The following is a 16,102-nucleotide window of genomic DNA, read 5'->3' on the forward strand; positions in this document are numbered from 1 at the left end:
ACCGTTCTCGCGCGTCATAACTCAGTTTGTTCCAACGTGCCGGTCCGTAAAAAACTGTTTCCACACAACCAGAGCCGAGAATGCGCTCGCGTGAAATAAAATGTTAATGACAGCGACACGGCTCACTGGCGATCTCATTAACCCTGTTTCCGTGTTTCCGCTGCTCTTAGGTGGAATTAACGGGCGTTCGTGGTGTTTGGGGAATTCGGAGGTCGGGGGAAGTCTGTCATCTCTGTGACGTTGCGATCTTAGCAGTTAACTTAACAAACCAGGGTAAGGGTTAACAAACCAGGAGAATACAGCTCTGTTAGCTTGCTGGGCTGTGCCCTGTACCTCCCTCTGCCCCTCCCTGCCCTCTCCCCTCTCTGGGCTGTGCCCTGTACCTCCCTCTGCCCCTTCCTGCCCTCTCCCCCCTCCCCTCTCTAGGCTGTGCCCTGTACCTCCCTCTGCCCCTCCCTGCCCTCTCCCCCCTCCCCTCTCTCCAGCCTTATCTCTCTCCCTCTCTCCCTTTTCCTCATTTGTCCTCTCCTCATCTCTCCCTCCCTCCCCTCTCCTCTCTGCAGCCTTACATCTCTCCCTGCCTTCAGGGTTTGACAGGATGAAACACTACCTGCTGTATATCCTGGTTATTCCAATCTGAGTTTATTCCAAACAGCCTACTATCCACAACCCCGATCAGGTCTTTGAAACACAGAAAGTTGTAGGCAGAGATCAGGGAGCAGTGATAACTATTATGTACACCTGTAGATGGTTTGGCTGAATGCATATGAAATACTAGTTTGTAACTATAAAAATATACAGTATACTGGTTTATACGCAGAGAAAAAGCGACTTTTGCTAAACTAGTTAATAGAAATAGAGATGTACTGTATTTAAAGGAAAGCTGAATCTGGCCTGCCAGGGGGTTTGCAAACATCCCTTCCTCATTGGTCACTCTCTCAACCTTGCGATGATTGTTCAAGGGTGTTTGCTAGTGGGTGTGGCCTCAAATACCCATCTCCAACCTGACCCAAGCCGTTGCTATGGTTTCTGGCACACACGGCATCGACTGATGACATCCTCAAGCCGACGCCCCTTCACTGTCTGGGGGCGGGGCTTACTGTGCGGGGGAGGGGAACAAGGACAGATGAATAAATAAAATGAACAAATTAAGAAACAAACAATGGAGGAGTTCAAAATGAATACAACAAATAAAATAAACAATTCAAGAAGGAATCAAGAAGAACAAATGAGTGTCTGTCTGCCCACCTGAACATGCTGCTGGGGTCCAGGCTGGCCAGCCAGAAACTGGAGGAGTCTGGGTAGTAGTTACAGGTGCCATGGACATGACACTCTATGAAGGGCACCTGTCTGAACACCTCCAGACACGAGCCCGGAGACACTAGGGGCTGGCTGGAACCCTGCGCTCCTACTCCAGTTTGCTGGGGGAGGGAAAGAGGGGGGGAGGGAGGAGGGGGAGGGAGGGAGGGAGGAGGGGGAGGGAGGGAGGGAGGAAGGAGGGGGAGGGAGGGAGGAGGGGGGGAGGGAGGAAGGGGGGGAGGGAGGAGGGGGAGGGAGGGAGGGAGGGAGGAGGGGGAGGGAGGGGGAGGGAGGAAGGGGGGCAGGGAGGGAGGAAGGAGGGGGAGGGAGGAGGGGGAGGGAGGAGGGGGAGGGAGGGGGGGAGGGAGGGAGGGAGGGAGGAGGGGGAGGGAGGAGGGGGAGGGAAAGAGGGGGGGAGGGAGGAGGGGGAGGGAGGGAGGAGGGGGAGGGAGGGAGGGAGGGAGGGAGGAAGGAGGGGGAGGGAGGGAGGAGGGGGGGAGGGAGGGAGGAAGGGGGGAGGGAGGGGGAGGGAGGAAGGGGGGCAGGGAGGGAGGGAGGAAGGAGGGGGAGGGAGGAGGGGGAGGGGGGGAGGGAGGGAGGGAGGAAGGAGGGGGAGGGAGGAAGGAGGGGGAGGGAGGGAGGAAGGAAGGAGGGGGAGGGAGGAGGGAGGGAGGAAGGAGGGGGAGGGAAGAGGGAGGGAACAGAAAAAATGTCAAATATAGAATGTGTAGTAAGCCTTTGAGTCTACAGCAGACATGTGTGTTTGAAGAGGACTGTTAGCTTGTTGCCAGGTCCCAGGACACGTGTGTGTTACCATGACAAAGGAGTATCCGGTCCAGAGCGATGCCCAGCCCTGAGGGCAGTCTGGGGTCAACGTGGTCTGGCTGTGCACTGCTATGGTGTTATAGCTGCTCTCACACACAGAGCACCTGCAACACACACACACACAGTTATACACACACAGAGTTATACAGAAGCACAGTGATACGCAGATTTTCTATACATGTGTGAGGTTGTCACTTGCTGTGGTCAAGAGGTCACGGAGCAAGCCTTGGACAATACACATATAGATCAAGGAATGTGCTATGGTCAACTTAGGTTAAGTGCAAGATGCAGAGAATAGTACAAGCAATGATTGATGACCACATCACCTGTGTGTAGTTTCTTCTGTGCAAGTTGTGGAATGTGTACCGTTTAAGGAGATGTTGTGGTGGTAACTATATTTGTACAGTCCAGCCATATATAAAGGACTTCTGAGAGACATGTTTTCTCACTCATGCCAACCACTCTGCCTGTCGTGGTGACGTGATCTGAGCAGCTCGACTTAATAAACAAAGTCAACTCTTTTCATTGTGGTGCTTTCCTTGGCCCATCCTCTGACAGAAAATCATCTAACACACAGTTACACACAATTATACACATACACAGTTATACATACATGCACACAGTTATACACACACATACAGTTATTCACACACACAGTGACACACACACACAGTTAGGTGTATTTGTGTGTGAGTGTGTGTGTGCACACCTGCTGATGTATGTGGCCAGCTCCTCTCCCGTGATTGGGTCCATGCTGGGGGGTATAGCCTTGTCCGTGGACAGCCAATAGGAGTATTCGTTGCGGGCGGCATAGCGGCAGGTGTTCTCCGTGTCACAGAACAGGAAGGGCATGGTGGAGAAACGAGGCAGACAGCTGCCCATCGTACCTGAGGTGAGGTCATCACAGGGGGACAGGTGAGGTCATCATTTACATTTAGTCATTTAGCAGACGCTCTTACCCAGAGCGACTTACAGTAAGTACAGGGACATTCGAGGAAAGTAGGGTGAAGTGCCTTGCCCAAGGACACAACGTAATTTGGCACGGCCGGGAATCGAACCAGCAACCTTCTGATTACTAGCCCAATTCCCTAACCGCTCAGCTACCTGACTGACCTGTCCCTCATCAGAGAGGGACAGGTGAGGTCATTAAAGGGGGACAGGGTGATTGTTGGCAACGCCCCAATTTGATTTGCTCTAACCAACTCCAAACCATCTGTAGTCCAGGTGAAACCCAATTGTAACCCTAACCCAGGCCAGGTCTCACCCAGGTCCTGCCCGTGGGCATGGCTGTTGCTGTTGATGAAGAGGAGGGAGTATCCAGAGTAGATGGGGGCGGAGCCTGGGGGGCAGGCAGGCACACGGACGCTCTGGCTGTGACGCGCAAACAGGAAGCTGTCAGCAAGCCCCGCCCCCACCGAGCCAGGGGGGCCGCGAGGACCCTTGTTCCCAAGGGCACCTGAGGCCCCCTGCTCACCTGCCAGAGCACACCGACACACAGATCATACACACACCAATACAAACAGACGATAATACACACACACACACGTGCACACACTAGCACACACACACTACAAAGGCGTACACACACACTAGCACACACACCAGTCAGTCCGGGGGCTCCTTTGTCTCCTTTGTGGCCGGTGAACCCCGGCAGACCGGGAGGGGCGGGGCCTGGGGCCCCCCTCAGCCCTGGAGGCCCTGTGGGGGACGACAAGGTTACATCTAACTACATAGCAACAAAATGTTGTATTAAAGCAACACTTTACATGACGGTTACGTTCACTACCATGTTACTAGATAGCAACACTTTTACATTAAACTAACTAGTTGACGGACGAACCCCCCAAACTAACGAGATACTGCACCTGGGAACCCTGGTTGTCCTGGCAACCCGTCAAACCCCGGCGGCCCTTGGTGACCAGGGGGGCCAGGTGGCCCCGGATCCCCTGCCGTGTGCACCACCTGCAGACAGAGGCCTGAGGCCCTGGGCCCTGCCGGGAGAGAGGGACCAGAATGTGTCTGTGTGGCCTTGACTCGCCCCACAACCAGCTCAACTGCTAGCGGGGAACTTTACAGGCTTAGCGAGTTAGCATCGACATGAGCATAGCAGGGCAGGGTAGAGGACAGGTTCTGACCTGGAGGTCCTGGATAACCTTTGACCCCTGGAAGTCCCCTCGGCCCGGGGATGACGCCACGGCTACCCTTGTCACCTAGCAACAACACCGGTCATACTGATCAGCCACAAACACAATACATACAGTACATTTGACTAGATTCCCTGGTTGTCATGTTAAAATGTTACACCACCTGGTGGTCATGGTAACATGTTAGATTACCTCGTGGTCATGGTAACGTGTAGTCATGGTAACATGTTATATTACCTGGTGATCATGGTAACATGTTAGATTACCTGGTGGTCATGTTAACATGTTATATTACCTGGTGGTCATGGTAACATGTTAGATTACCTGGTGGTCATGGTAACATGTTAGATTACCTGGTGGTCATGGTAACATGTTATATTACCTGGTGGTCCAGGGTACCCAGGAGGTCCGGGCTCTCCTCCAAGTCCTGGAGACCCCGGAGACCCTCCCTGGGCCTGCAGGGGGCAACAGCAGGGGGCAACAGCAGGGGGCAACAGCAGGGGGCAACAGTACAGACATGTCAGGGATACATCCAGTTAGCATTCTTAATACCCCCAAATCCATGTGTTGATCCTGGGATCATACCGGCCAACCTGGAGGTCCAGGGTCCCCTCTGGGTCCATCCTGCCCCCTGTAGCCCTGCCGTCCTGGGGCACCCAAATCCCCCTTCTGCCCCTGGCCGGACGAGCCTGGGGGTCCCCTGGCTCCGGGGTCACCTGCAACACATGGGGGGAGGGGGTAACACCTGCTGGGATAGGTCTACTCTGGGGGGAGGGGGTAACACCTGCTGGGATAGGTCTACTCTGGGGGGAGGGGGTAACACCTGCTGGGATAGGTCTACTCTGGTACAGGGATTCAGATTCAGTTTCTGTGTGAAAGGAAAACATCATCAGAACAAGAATTGGTTGGAATGAAATATGAATTCTCTCTGAAATACACTAGAGAATTATCTCTGCAAAACACTAAAGAATATTTACTTTAATTTAAAAACAGATTAATATTTTGTAAAAGAGCGATATACAGCCAGTCCCAGAACAGCGTTTATAAGGAAGGTATTTTCAGGGGCAGACAGACATACAGTCTCCATAGCAACACACACTCACCTGGGGCACCAACGTTTCCACGGCGACCTGCTTCTCCCCTGGGCCCTGGGAGAAACAGCCCTCCTGGCCCGGGGTAACCTTGGAGACCAGGGAGGCCCAGACCCCCGGGGGGGCCGCGGTCCCCAGGAGGTCCAGCTGGTCCTGGAGACGCTTTGCCCGGGCGACCAGGATCGCCGTGGGGACCTGCCAATACAGGAAACCAGAGCTGTCAGCCTATCACAGGGGTTGTAACAAACCACAAGGGTATTAGTGATGGTTTCTAAGTGGTCATCAAGGTGAGACTAACCTGGTTGTCCTTTCAGACCCTGCATGCCTGGAGGTGAACTCACTGTTGCTATGGAGACAAGGGGTGACCACATAAGCAATGTTGTTTCAGACAAGAAACAGGAAGTGTGTGCGTCTGAAAGATTACAGCCTCTATGTCTGTCTGTCTCTCTGTCTGCTTGTCTGTCTCTCTGTCTGCCTGTCTGCCTGTCTGTCTCTCTGTCTGTCTCTCTGTCTGCCTGTCTGTCTCTCTGTCTGTCTGTCTGTCTGTCTGCCTGTCTCTCTGTCTGCCTGTCTCTCTGTCTGCCTGTCTCTCTGTCTGGCTGTCTGTCTCTCTGTCTGTCTGTGTCTCTGTCTGTCTGTCTCTCTGTCTTACCTGTCTCCCCCTTTGGACCTGCGGGTCCAGGGATGCCGTCCAAACCTCGACTCCCTTTAGGACCCTGAATCCCCCACGGACCTGGCAGGCCCAGCTGTCCTGTGGGAGGGACAGAACAAGAGAGGAGACGTTTAGAAAGAAAAGGATGACATCACAGACACACTGTCTGCATCCAAGACAAGTTCAGCCATGCTAGGTCCTACACTCTAGCATTCTATACGGTACCCCTCAGGGCAGGGGCCCTCTCCTCCTGACAAACCTGGCCCTCCAAGACGTCCTGGGGGGCCGGGGGTCCCGGGGCCACCATCTGAACCCTGTAGGCCAGGGGGGCCTGGGGGGCCTGGTGGGGGGCAGAGGGAGGGGGTTAGAAGTTTATATCAATCGATTAGATAGATAGAGAGACAGGGAGACGGAGAAAGGGGGTAACTGTAGTAACCGTTGTGACCAGGGAGTCCTGGCTCCCCTGTGTGTCCTGGGGGTCCCGTCACCCCAGGGAACCCCACGGAGCCCAGCTCCCCCTTCTGGCCCTTCACAGCCTGGCCGACCACGCCTCCTGGCTCCCCCTGCACCGGAAGGAGAGACGGAGGAGGAGAGAGGAAGAGAGGAGGAGGATGGAGAAGAGAGGAAGAGGGGAGATTTAGAGTAGGAGAGAGTTAGATGGATAGAGAGGGAGAGAAAGAGAGAGGGATGGAAAGAATGAGAGAGAGAGAGAGAGAGAGAGATAGAGATGGATAGAGAGTAGGAGGGATACAGAGCCACAGTGGCTGGTACCTTCTGGCCCCTGGGTCCAGGGTGGCCGTACCCTCCGTAGCTGGGCTCTCCCTTTGCCCCCCTGGATCCAGGCAGGCCGGGCTGGCCGCTGGGGCCTGGAGACCCTGCCCACTCTCCTGACTCTCCCTTACGGCCCTTAGCACCTGCAGACACCAGAACATCTGGGGGTGAGTGTGTAACTAGGTGTGTGTGTGTGACCAGGTGTGTGTGTTACCAGGTGTGTGACCAGGCGTGTGACCAGGTGTGTGACCAGGTGTGTGACCAGGTGTGTGACCAGGCGTGTGACCAGGTGTGTGACCAGGCGTGTGACCAGGTGTGTGACCAGGTGAGTGACCAGGTGTGTGACCAGGTGTGTGACCAGGTGAGTGACCAGGTGTGTGACCAGGTGTGTGACCAGGTGTGTGTGTTACCAGGTGTGTGACCAGGCGTGTGACCAGGTGTGTGACCAGGTGTGTGACCAGGCGTGATGAAGTTTGTCCCGGTACCCTTACCCTGAGATCCGTTATTAAAAGGACAATTTATGTTAACGCCGCATGTCTGAGTCCTATTTCATTGTGAATCGGGCCTTCAAGTCCCCTGGGTTGCTACAGTGTGTTAAGATGTGTGTGTTAGCAGGTGTGTGACCAGGTGTGTGTGTGTTAGCAGGTGTGTGACCAGGTGTGTGTGTGTTAGCAGGTGTGTGACCAGGTGTGTGTGTGTTAGCAGGTGTGTGACCAGGTGTGTGTGTGTTAGCAGGTGCGTGACCAGGTGTGTGTGTGTTAGCAGGTGCGTGACCAGGTGTGTGTGTGTTAGCAGGTGCGTGACCAGGTGTGTGTGTGTTAGCAGGTGCGTGACCAGGTGCGTGTGTGTTAGCAGGTGTGTGACCAGGTGTGTGTGTGTTAGCAGGTGCGTGACCAGGTGTGTGTGTGTTAGCAGGTGCGTGACCAGGTGTGTGTGTGTTAGCAGGTGTGTGACCAGGTGTGTGTGTGTTACCAGGTGTCCCCATGTCTCCCCTGGTCCCTCGTGCTCCTGCAGCTCCAGCTCCTCCAGGCCACATGCTGTCCAGCCCCCTGTCTCCTGCAGGACCTACACACACACCTGACATTACCTCACCTCACACACACACCTTCCACAGCTCACACACAGCTCACACACAGCTCACACACACCTTCCACACACACCTTCCACAGCTCACACACATCTCACACACACACACCTTCCACAGCTCACACACATCTCACACACACCTTCCACAGCTCACACACATCTCACACACACCTCACACACACACACCTTCTACAGCTCACACACAGCTCACACACACACCTTCCACAGCTCACACACCTTACACACACACCTTCCACACCTCACACACCTTACACACACACACACCTCGGGGTCCTGGTGCTCCTCTCAGTCCATCTCTCCCTACTGGTCCTCTGGAGCCTGGAGGGCCCTGGTCCCCTACAGGTCCTGAAGCACCACGCTGACCTGGGACACACACCCAGGCATACCCAAGACACACACACACAAACAAATAAGATATCTGTCAGTCCTGGCTCTGGAGGTGCGTCCAGAGCAGGGGCAGTTCTGGGTTGGGGGTCAGGGGTCCTCACCAGGGGGGCCTATGTCCCCAGGGAATCCGTAGAGGTCAGTGATGGAGGGAGGTCCTGGGGGTCCTGAGAGACCGGGCTCTCCGTCTGGCCCCGGAGAACCCGGAGGGCCCCTGTCTCCGTCTGGACCTGGAGAACCTGCAGAACCAGGAGAACTTAGGAACTGTTCTTCATCATCATTACTGTGTGTTCACATGACAGATGTGTATGTGTGTGTCTGTGTGTGTCTGTATGTGTCTGTGCGTGTCTGTGCGTGTCTGTGCGTGTCTGTGTGTGTCTGTGTGTGTCTGTCTCTGTGTGTCTGTGTGTGTCTGCGAGTTTGAAACAAGTATGAAAATGTTGACCGTGTGTGTGAGGTGTGTGTATGTTTAGGTGTGTGTCTGAGGTGTGTGTGAGGTGTGTGTGTGAGGTGTGTGTTTGAGGTGTGTGTGTGAGGTGTGTGTGTGAGGTGTGTGTGTCTGTTTAGGTGTGTGTCTGAGGTGTGTGTGAGGTGTGTGTGTGAGGTGTGTGTGTCTGTTTAGGTGTGTGTCTGAGGTGTGTGTGTCTGTTTAGGTGTGTGTCTGAGGTGTGTGTGTGTGTGTGTGTCTGAGGTGTGTGTGTGTGGTCTCTAACCGCTCTGTCCAGGTAGACCCAGGGCCCCCTGGGCTCCGTCCCAGCCCACTCCAGGCCTCCCGTCTGGGCCCTGCTCTCCCGGGGCGCCGGGGGCTCCTGGAAATCCATCCTTCCCTGCATGGCCCCTCTGACCTTGGGAACCCTTGGGGCCAATTGTGGGGGGGCCTGGGGGGCCAGGGGCGCCGGCTGGACCAGGGAGGCCCAGGCCTGGGGGTCCGGGTTCCCCCTTCACCCCCCACACGCCTCTGGTACCTGGGGAGGGAGAGGGAGAGGGAGGGAGGGAGGGAGGGAGGGAGGGAGAGGGAGAGAGAAAGAAAGAAGAATAACTGGAGCTAAAACAGTGAAGTGATGAAGAGGATGAAAAGGTAGCAGTGATTCACCTGGGGGGCCGGGGGCCCCTGGGGGGCCGGGGGGGCCATGAGGACTCAGTAAGCAGAGAGTGCAGTCAGGAGCTACACCTGGAGGACCTGGAAGACCTGAGACACCTCTATCACCTGCACACACACACACACACTTATTATGAATGTATGACTGCATGCTGTTTCTGTGGGAATGCATGCGTGTGTTATACCCTTATTTCCAGCCAGGCCTGGTAGTCCGGGGGGACCATAGCTGCCTGTGCCCCCATGAGGGCCCTCGTCTCCTGGGGGGCCCAGGGCCCCCTCATCCCCCTGGGGGCCTGGAGGACCGTCTAGACCTGGAACACCCGGTCCGAATTCCCCCTGAGACACACACACACACAGAGACACACATATACACACAGAGACACACATATACACACATGCACACAGAAACATACACAAAGACACACATACATTGTCATTTATTTTTTACATTGTTATTTACACAGACACACACACAGACACACACACACAGACACACACACACAGAACATAAGCATGCACACACACGGTCACACAGTTACACAAACATACATACATGGTCACACAGTTACACAAACATACACAAGGCATCAGCTTCATAGGATACAGTGATCAACAAGCTCCTCCCCCTGACCTTTGGCCCTGGACGTCCAGGCAGTCCAGGAAGTCCAGGTTTCCCAGGTGATCCCCGCCCAGCTGACCCTGGTAGACCAAGTAGGCCCTTCTCACCTGACCACACACATATATACATGAAGACACACAGTCAGGAAGACACACACACATGCGCACACACACACACGCAACTGAAACACATCAGAAACACAATCATCAGACAGCTGTGCATATGCACGTGTGAGGGGAGGGTGCACGTGAAGGAGCTGACCTCTCTCTCCCTTGGGCCCCTGGTCTCCCCCGGAGACAAAGCCCCTCTCTCCTTTCTGACCGGGCGAGCCAGAGAAGCCTGGAACACCTGCTGCTCCTCTGCCCCCTGCAGGACACACCCGGCGTTACAGCTCCACCATCACTGACTGTCTGTCTGTCTGTCTTTTTGTCTGTCTGTCTTTGTGTCTGTCTGTCTGTCTGTCTGTCTTTGTGTCTGTCTGTCTTTGTGTCTGTCTGTCTTTGTGTCTGTCTGTCTGTCTTTGTGTCTGTCTGTCTTTGTGTCTGTCTGTCTGTCTTTGTGTCTGTCTGTCTTTGTGTCTGTCTTTGTGTCTGTCTGTCTTTGTGTCTGTCTTTGTGTCTGTCTGTCTTTGTGTCTGTCTGTCTGTCTGTCTTTGTGTCTGTCTGTCTGTCTTTGTGTCTGTCTGTCTGTCTTTGTGTCTGTCTGTCTGTCTGTCTGTCTTTGTGTCTGTCTGTCTGTCTTTGTGTCTGTCTGTCTGTCTTTGTGTCTGTCTGTCTGTGTGTGTCTGTCTTTGTGTCTGTCTGTCTGTCTGTCTTTGTGTCTGTCTGACTGTCTGTCTTTGTGTCTGTCTGTCTGTCTTTGTGTCTGTCTGACTGTCTGTCTTTGTGTCTGTCTGTCTGTCTTTGTGTCTGTCTGTCTGTCTATCTGTCTGTCTTTGTGTCTGTCTGTCTGTCTTTGTGTCTGTCTGACTGTCTGTCTTTGTGTCTGTCTGTCTGTCTTTGTGTCTGTCTGTCTGTCTATCTGTCTGTCTGTCTGTCTGTCTTTGTGTCTGTCTGTCTGTCTGTCTGTCTATCTGTCTGTCTGTCTGTCTTTGTGTCTGTCTGTCTGTCTTTGTGTCTGTCTGTCTGTCTTTGTGTCTGTCTGTCTGTCTTTGTGTCTGTCTGTCTGTCTGTCTTTGTGTCTGTCTGTGTGTCTAGTGGGGGGGGGGGTCTCACCGGGGGGGCCCTGGCGGCCAGCCAAGCCCTTCTGTCCCGGGGGGCCTGGGGGGGTGTCAGCCACCCTCCTGCTGGACTCTCCTTTCTGACCTGAGGAGGAACACAGGTCAGGTATGTGTGCCTGGGAAGTATGTGTGTGTTTCATGTTCAGTGTGTGTTTTATGTTCTGTGTGTGTGTGTTCTGTGGAGTGTGTGAATCTGTGTGTGTTCTATGGAGTGTGTGTGTGTGACTACCTGGGGGTCCAGGTGTGCCTGGCAGCCCTGGTACCCCTTCCTGCCCCTTGGCTCCTGTGGGCCCCAGGGGCCCGAAGCTTGGAGCCCCAGCCGCCCCCTCTGGTCCTGGGACACCCCGGGGCCCCACAGCCCCTGCAGGGCCCCGGTCCCCCTTCAGCCCTGGAGACGAGTGCTGGGGGGGATATGGGGCACATAGAACATCAGAGAGAACATGTGGGACGCACAAGCACAGCACTCTTGATGCTTGATGATCCTGCTCTCTCACCGGGTCTCCCTTTGGGCCTGGTCGTCCCCTGGGGCCTGGGGAGCCTGGGGCCCCGGGTAGTCCATCCAGCCCAGCCACGCCTGCTGGTCCTAGGGAGCCCTGGTCCCCCTTGGCCCCCTTCTGGGAGAAGGACCCTGACTCTCCCTTGGGGCCCTGGGACCCCGTCACACCCGGTACCCCGTCCACACCCTGCGCGGACAGACGGGTTGCCATGGATACGGTTGCCGGGCAACACGGTGCAACATGGTTACCATGGGCGGCGCTAGGGAGGGGCTAGCAGGTGCTTCAGCACCCCCAAGAAAGACAAAAGCACCCCGATAGCACCCCCTAAAATATTGCTCATTTAGTAATAGTATTCAGGCCCGGAGTGGCCATCGGGAGAATCGGGAGAATTCCCGGTCTGCCCGCTCATAAATCACACACCGAATAAAACGATTTGTGTTAAGTTTGTTACTGTGTGACTGATAAGTAAGCTAATAGGCTACACTAGGTTTTAATCTAAATAAACGCATGATCAGACCGTGCATTAAAAAGTGTGGTTTTCAGTTGTCGCGCATGCTGTCTTTCTCAAACACAGGTGCGTGTACCAAGACCCTAAACCATCATTTATTGTTGTGGAGGGAGTTTGCAAGATTAAGATGATGTCAAAATAATAAAATGGATGGGAAAAAGATGCCAGGAGGAACTGAAAAAGCCAGGTAAAAAAAGAAAGATCTGTCACATCAGAAATCTAGGTTCCTGCAAGGGTGGGAAAAATATGTTTTATCAAAAGCCCCAAATCTTTCAGGTAAAAATTTGGGTTGTAATTTCGAGAAAATATAACAATGAATCCAACGTAATGTTTATATTACATAAAGCTCAAAAAACTATTTTGCACTGAAATTAATGCAAAATATCTCGCTTGCGTGCTCGCATTAATGTGAAGTTCCGATTTCAGCTCACATCAAAACCTTGACTAGGTCCTAAATTTGGGTTAAGCCCCGAATGTTAAACGTATGCCTCGGCCCCTGGTGGGGATGGGCTGGTTTTGGCCATTACACTCGCGGGCTGAAAATGGCTCCCACTCCGGCCCTGATAGTATTTATATAATATATATAATATATATATATAATTGCGCAGCTCCCCCTGTCAATGATCTAGCACCCCCTCAGCACCTGCATGAAAAATTCTCTGGCGCCGCCACTGATGGTTACAGAGAAAAATTTGTGTTTTGTGTGTGAAATTTGAAGTGTGTCATTCTGGCTCATCCTCATTTAATCCTTCCACCAAAACCCTCTAGAAATTGCTCACCAGTTGCCCTGGGAAACCACGGCTTCCTTTGAATCCTGGCTCCCCCTTCTGCCCAGGGAAGGAATTAAACCCTGCAGGACACACACAGAAACTATGTCATTTCCTGTCTCTAGATGTTTTCTTCCTGTCAGTGCTCAGCTACTGAAGTGTTCTAGTTACCTGGTTGCCCGGGGTGACCAGGTGCACCTGGAGGTCCTGGGAGTCCTGACCCGGCCATTTGACACGTCCTACAGGGTTCCCCCTTGGCACCTGCAGGGGCCAGGCACACACACTTCATACACCGTCAACACATCACAGGGGAGGGGGCAGGTACAGGACCAGAGAATGGGTGGAGGTGGAGGGCAGGTACAGGACCAGAGAGTGGGTGGAGGTGGAGGGCAGGTACAGGACCAGAGAGTGGGTGGAGGTGGAGGGCAGGTACAGGACCAGAGAGTGGGTGGAGGTGGAGGGCAGGTACAGGACCAGAGAGTGGGTGGAGGTGGAGGGCAGGTACAGGACCAGAGAGTGGGTGGAGGTGGAGGGCAGGTACAGGACCAGAGAGTGGGTGGAGGGCAGGTACAGGACCAGAGAGTGGGTGGAGGGCAGGTACAGGACCAGAGAGTGGGTGGAGGTGGAGGGCAGGTAACCGGGGCAGAATTGGAGCTCACCTGGTAATCCGTCACCGCCGGTGTAACCAGGGTAACCAGGGATTCCGTCCACCCCTTTCACCCCCGTGGGCCCGCGAGTCTCCCCAGAATCAAGATCTACCAACATCACAAACAGATTACAACCACGCTCACTATCCAATCGGGATTTACCAACACACCACACACACATTTAGAAAGACAGACAAAGAGAGAGCCGGGTGTTGTGATCTGACATAGCTCTCCTAGCAAGCCTGGGGGTCCTGGTTCTCCTGGGGGGCCTGAGGGCCCGGGGTACCCCTCCCTGCCGCGGGGGCCCAGGGAGGGGAGGCTGGGCTCTCCAGGGTCCCCGTTGGTCCCGGGGAACCCAGGAAGACCGGGGTCTCCTGGGGACCCCCGCTGGGAGGAAGCAGCACCTGCAGGGAACACAGCTACCTGAGGATGATGATGGTGAGGATGATGATCATGGTGAGGATGTGTTTACATGTGTTGGTATGTTTACATGTGTGTTGGTATGTTACAGTTACATGCATGACCAGGGGAGATGTAAACAGCTGACGTGTGTAGAGAACCTGCTGACTCACCTGGGAGGCCTGGGTTGCCAGGGACACCTGTAACACAGGACACACGGTCACATGACCTCATCATATGACCTCATCACAGGACACACAGTCACATGACCTCATCACAGGACACACGGTCACATGACCTCATCACAGGACACACGGTCACATCCTCTCATCCATGACTGTACATCCATGACCTCATCACAGGACCTCATCACAGGACCTCATCCATGACCTCATCACAGGACCTCATCACAGGACCTCATCCATGACCTCATCACAGGACCTCATCACAGGACCTCATCACAGGACCTCATCACAGGACCTCATCCATGACCTCATCACAGGACCTCATCACAGGACCTCATCCATGACCATACATCCTCCTAACAGTTCTGATGACATGATCTAATATCTCCAAACCCATGTGACTGTCGTGCATCTCTGTGTGTGGGTGACTGGTCCGGTCCCTCACCTCCAGTACCTGGAAGTCCAGGGAGGCCAGAGAGCCCAGGAGAACCAGGGTCCCCTCGGGACCCTGTAAGATCCCCCACCAACAGCAGCTCTCCTGGGGGCCCCGCTGGGCCCCGGTCACCCCTCACTCCCTGCTCCCCAACACACACACACACATACACACATGAACACACACACAGAAAGGCGATCATGGCCAGGTGACAGGTGACGACATACTGACCTTTATTCCAGATATTCCAGGATATCCTGGTTCACCAAACAGGCCTTGTTGTCCCTACGGAGTTCATCACATGTTCAACTTGTAACACACACACATACAGCTCTCACACACACACACACACACACAGAGACACACACACATAGACACACACCTTATACCCAGGCTGTCCATAGTCCCCGTCCTTGCCTACCTTCCCCTAGGTGAGACAGACGGGTTAGTCAAGCTGACACACGTTGTTCCTCCTTAACCTGGACTAGGCCAGCTTCCTATGAAGATACTGTACCTACAGAGCATGCTAACAGAGCTAGCATGCTAACAGAGCTAACTAGTCATAGCCACACAGAGTAATACCTCCAAAGGTGTGATGCTAACTAATCATACAGAATGCTACTGTACCTCCACAGGTGGGATGCTAACCTTGCTAAGTTTGATAGGCTAGCCAGTCAGACAGGGTAATACTGTACACAGCTAGGATGCTAACCATGCTAGTCATGGGAGTCAGGTGGCTGAGCGGTGAGGGAAGCGGGCTAGTAATCAGAAGGTTGCCGGTTGGATCCCCGGCCGTGCAAAAATGACGTTGTGTCCTTGGGCAAGGCACTTCACCCTACTTGCCTCGGGGGAATGTCCCTGTACTTAATGTAAGTCGCTCTGGATAAGAGCGTCTGCTAAATGACTAAATGTAAATGTAGTCAGACAGGGTAATACCATACACAGCTAGGATGCTAACTATGCTAACCATGCTAGTCAGACAGGGTAATACGATTCACAGCTAGGATGCTAACCATGCTAACCATGCTAGTCAGACAGGATGACACAGTACCTCAGGTCCAGGATCTCCTCTATCTCCCTTCACACCTCTTGCCTGGCCAAGACCTGAACCAGGGTTACCCTGACAACAAACAAACACACATGAACCAGAGAGGAGAGATGTTGATTCACACAGACTGACTGACTGTAGCTGAAGTAGACCAGGCGTGTGTGTGTGTGTGTGTGTGTACAGGGGGATACATACCGGTTCTCCCTTACAGCCCTTCGGTCCGGGGTCTCCAATGTCTCCCTGAAATCACAATCGCACACACGTACACATACCAACATACACACACACACACGGGCATACAGACACAGCTACATGTCACAGCCAATCACAGAGCTTGTTTGTAGGAAGATGACAACAAGCTTTCAAAACAACAACAACAACCAGACAGTCATAGAAAGAATCAGTAAG

General features: G+C 53.9%; 1 protein-coding gene across 1 annotated transcript in view; it reads right to left on the bottom strand.

Moving 5' to 3' along the window:
• Positions 1–485: 485 nt before the first annotated feature.
• Positions 486–16,102, bottom strand: part of LOC134015818 (collagen alpha-5(IV) chain-like) — a 23,466-nt gene continuing 7,849 nt past the window's right edge. Inside the window, exons 14-50 of the mRNA XM_062455353.1 lie at positions 15,890–15,934; positions 15,698–15,766; positions 15,029–15,073; positions 14,878–14,931; positions 14,668–14,788; positions 14,202–14,228; positions 13,854–14,033; positions 13,642–13,737; positions 13,154–13,243; positions 12,995–13,065; positions 11,705–11,893; positions 11,440–11,611; positions 11,206–11,295; positions 10,253–10,357; positions 10,004–10,098; positions 9,558–9,708; positions 9,367–9,480; positions 8,987–9,238; positions 8,378–8,512; positions 8,154–8,252; positions 7,755–7,847; positions 6,783–6,925; positions 6,448–6,574; positions 6,271–6,351; positions 6,012–6,110; positions 5,658–5,705; positions 5,372–5,554; positions 4,854–4,984; positions 4,651–4,723; positions 4,260–4,334; positions 3,990–4,115; positions 3,727–3,822; positions 3,389–3,598; positions 2,834–3,011; positions 2,114–2,228; positions 1,249–1,421; positions 486–1,099 (exon numbers count right to left, since the gene is read on the bottom strand). Of these exons, the coding sequence (XP_062311337.1) occupies positions 1,021–1,099; positions 1,249–1,421; positions 2,114–2,228; positions 2,834–3,011; positions 3,389–3,598; positions 3,727–3,822; positions 3,990–4,115; positions 4,260–4,334; positions 4,651–4,723; positions 4,854–4,984; positions 5,372–5,554; positions 5,658–5,705; positions 6,012–6,110; positions 6,271–6,351; positions 6,448–6,574; positions 6,783–6,925; positions 7,755–7,847; positions 8,154–8,252; positions 8,378–8,512; positions 8,987–9,238; positions 9,367–9,480; positions 9,558–9,708; positions 10,004–10,098; positions 10,253–10,357; positions 11,206–11,295; positions 11,440–11,611; positions 11,705–11,893; positions 12,995–13,065; positions 13,154–13,243; positions 13,642–13,737; positions 13,854–14,033; positions 14,202–14,228; positions 14,668–14,788; positions 14,878–14,931; positions 15,029–15,073; positions 15,698–15,766; positions 15,890–15,934 (4,230 nt within the window). The 3' untranslated portion in view covers positions 486–1,020. The remainder of the gene's footprint in view (positions 1,100–1,248; positions 1,422–2,113; positions 2,229–2,833; positions 3,012–3,388; positions 3,599–3,726; positions 3,823–3,989; positions 4,116–4,259; positions 4,335–4,650; positions 4,724–4,853; positions 4,985–5,371; positions 5,555–5,657; positions 5,706–6,011; positions 6,111–6,270; positions 6,352–6,447; positions 6,575–6,782; positions 6,926–7,754; positions 7,848–8,153; positions 8,253–8,377; positions 8,513–8,986; positions 9,239–9,366; positions 9,481–9,557; positions 9,709–10,003; positions 10,099–10,252; positions 10,358–11,205; positions 11,296–11,439; positions 11,612–11,704; positions 11,894–12,994; positions 13,066–13,153; positions 13,244–13,641; positions 13,738–13,853; positions 14,034–14,201; positions 14,229–14,667; positions 14,789–14,877; positions 14,932–15,028; positions 15,074–15,697; positions 15,767–15,889; positions 15,935–16,102) is intronic.

Source organism: Osmerus eperlanus, unplaced genomic scaffold (assembly GCF_963692335.1).
Source record: "Osmerus eperlanus unplaced genomic scaffold, fOsmEpe2.1 SCAFFOLD_135, whole genome shotgun sequence".
Taxonomy (NCBI): Eukaryota; Metazoa; Chordata; class Actinopteri; order Osmeriformes; family Osmeridae; genus Osmerus; species Osmerus eperlanus.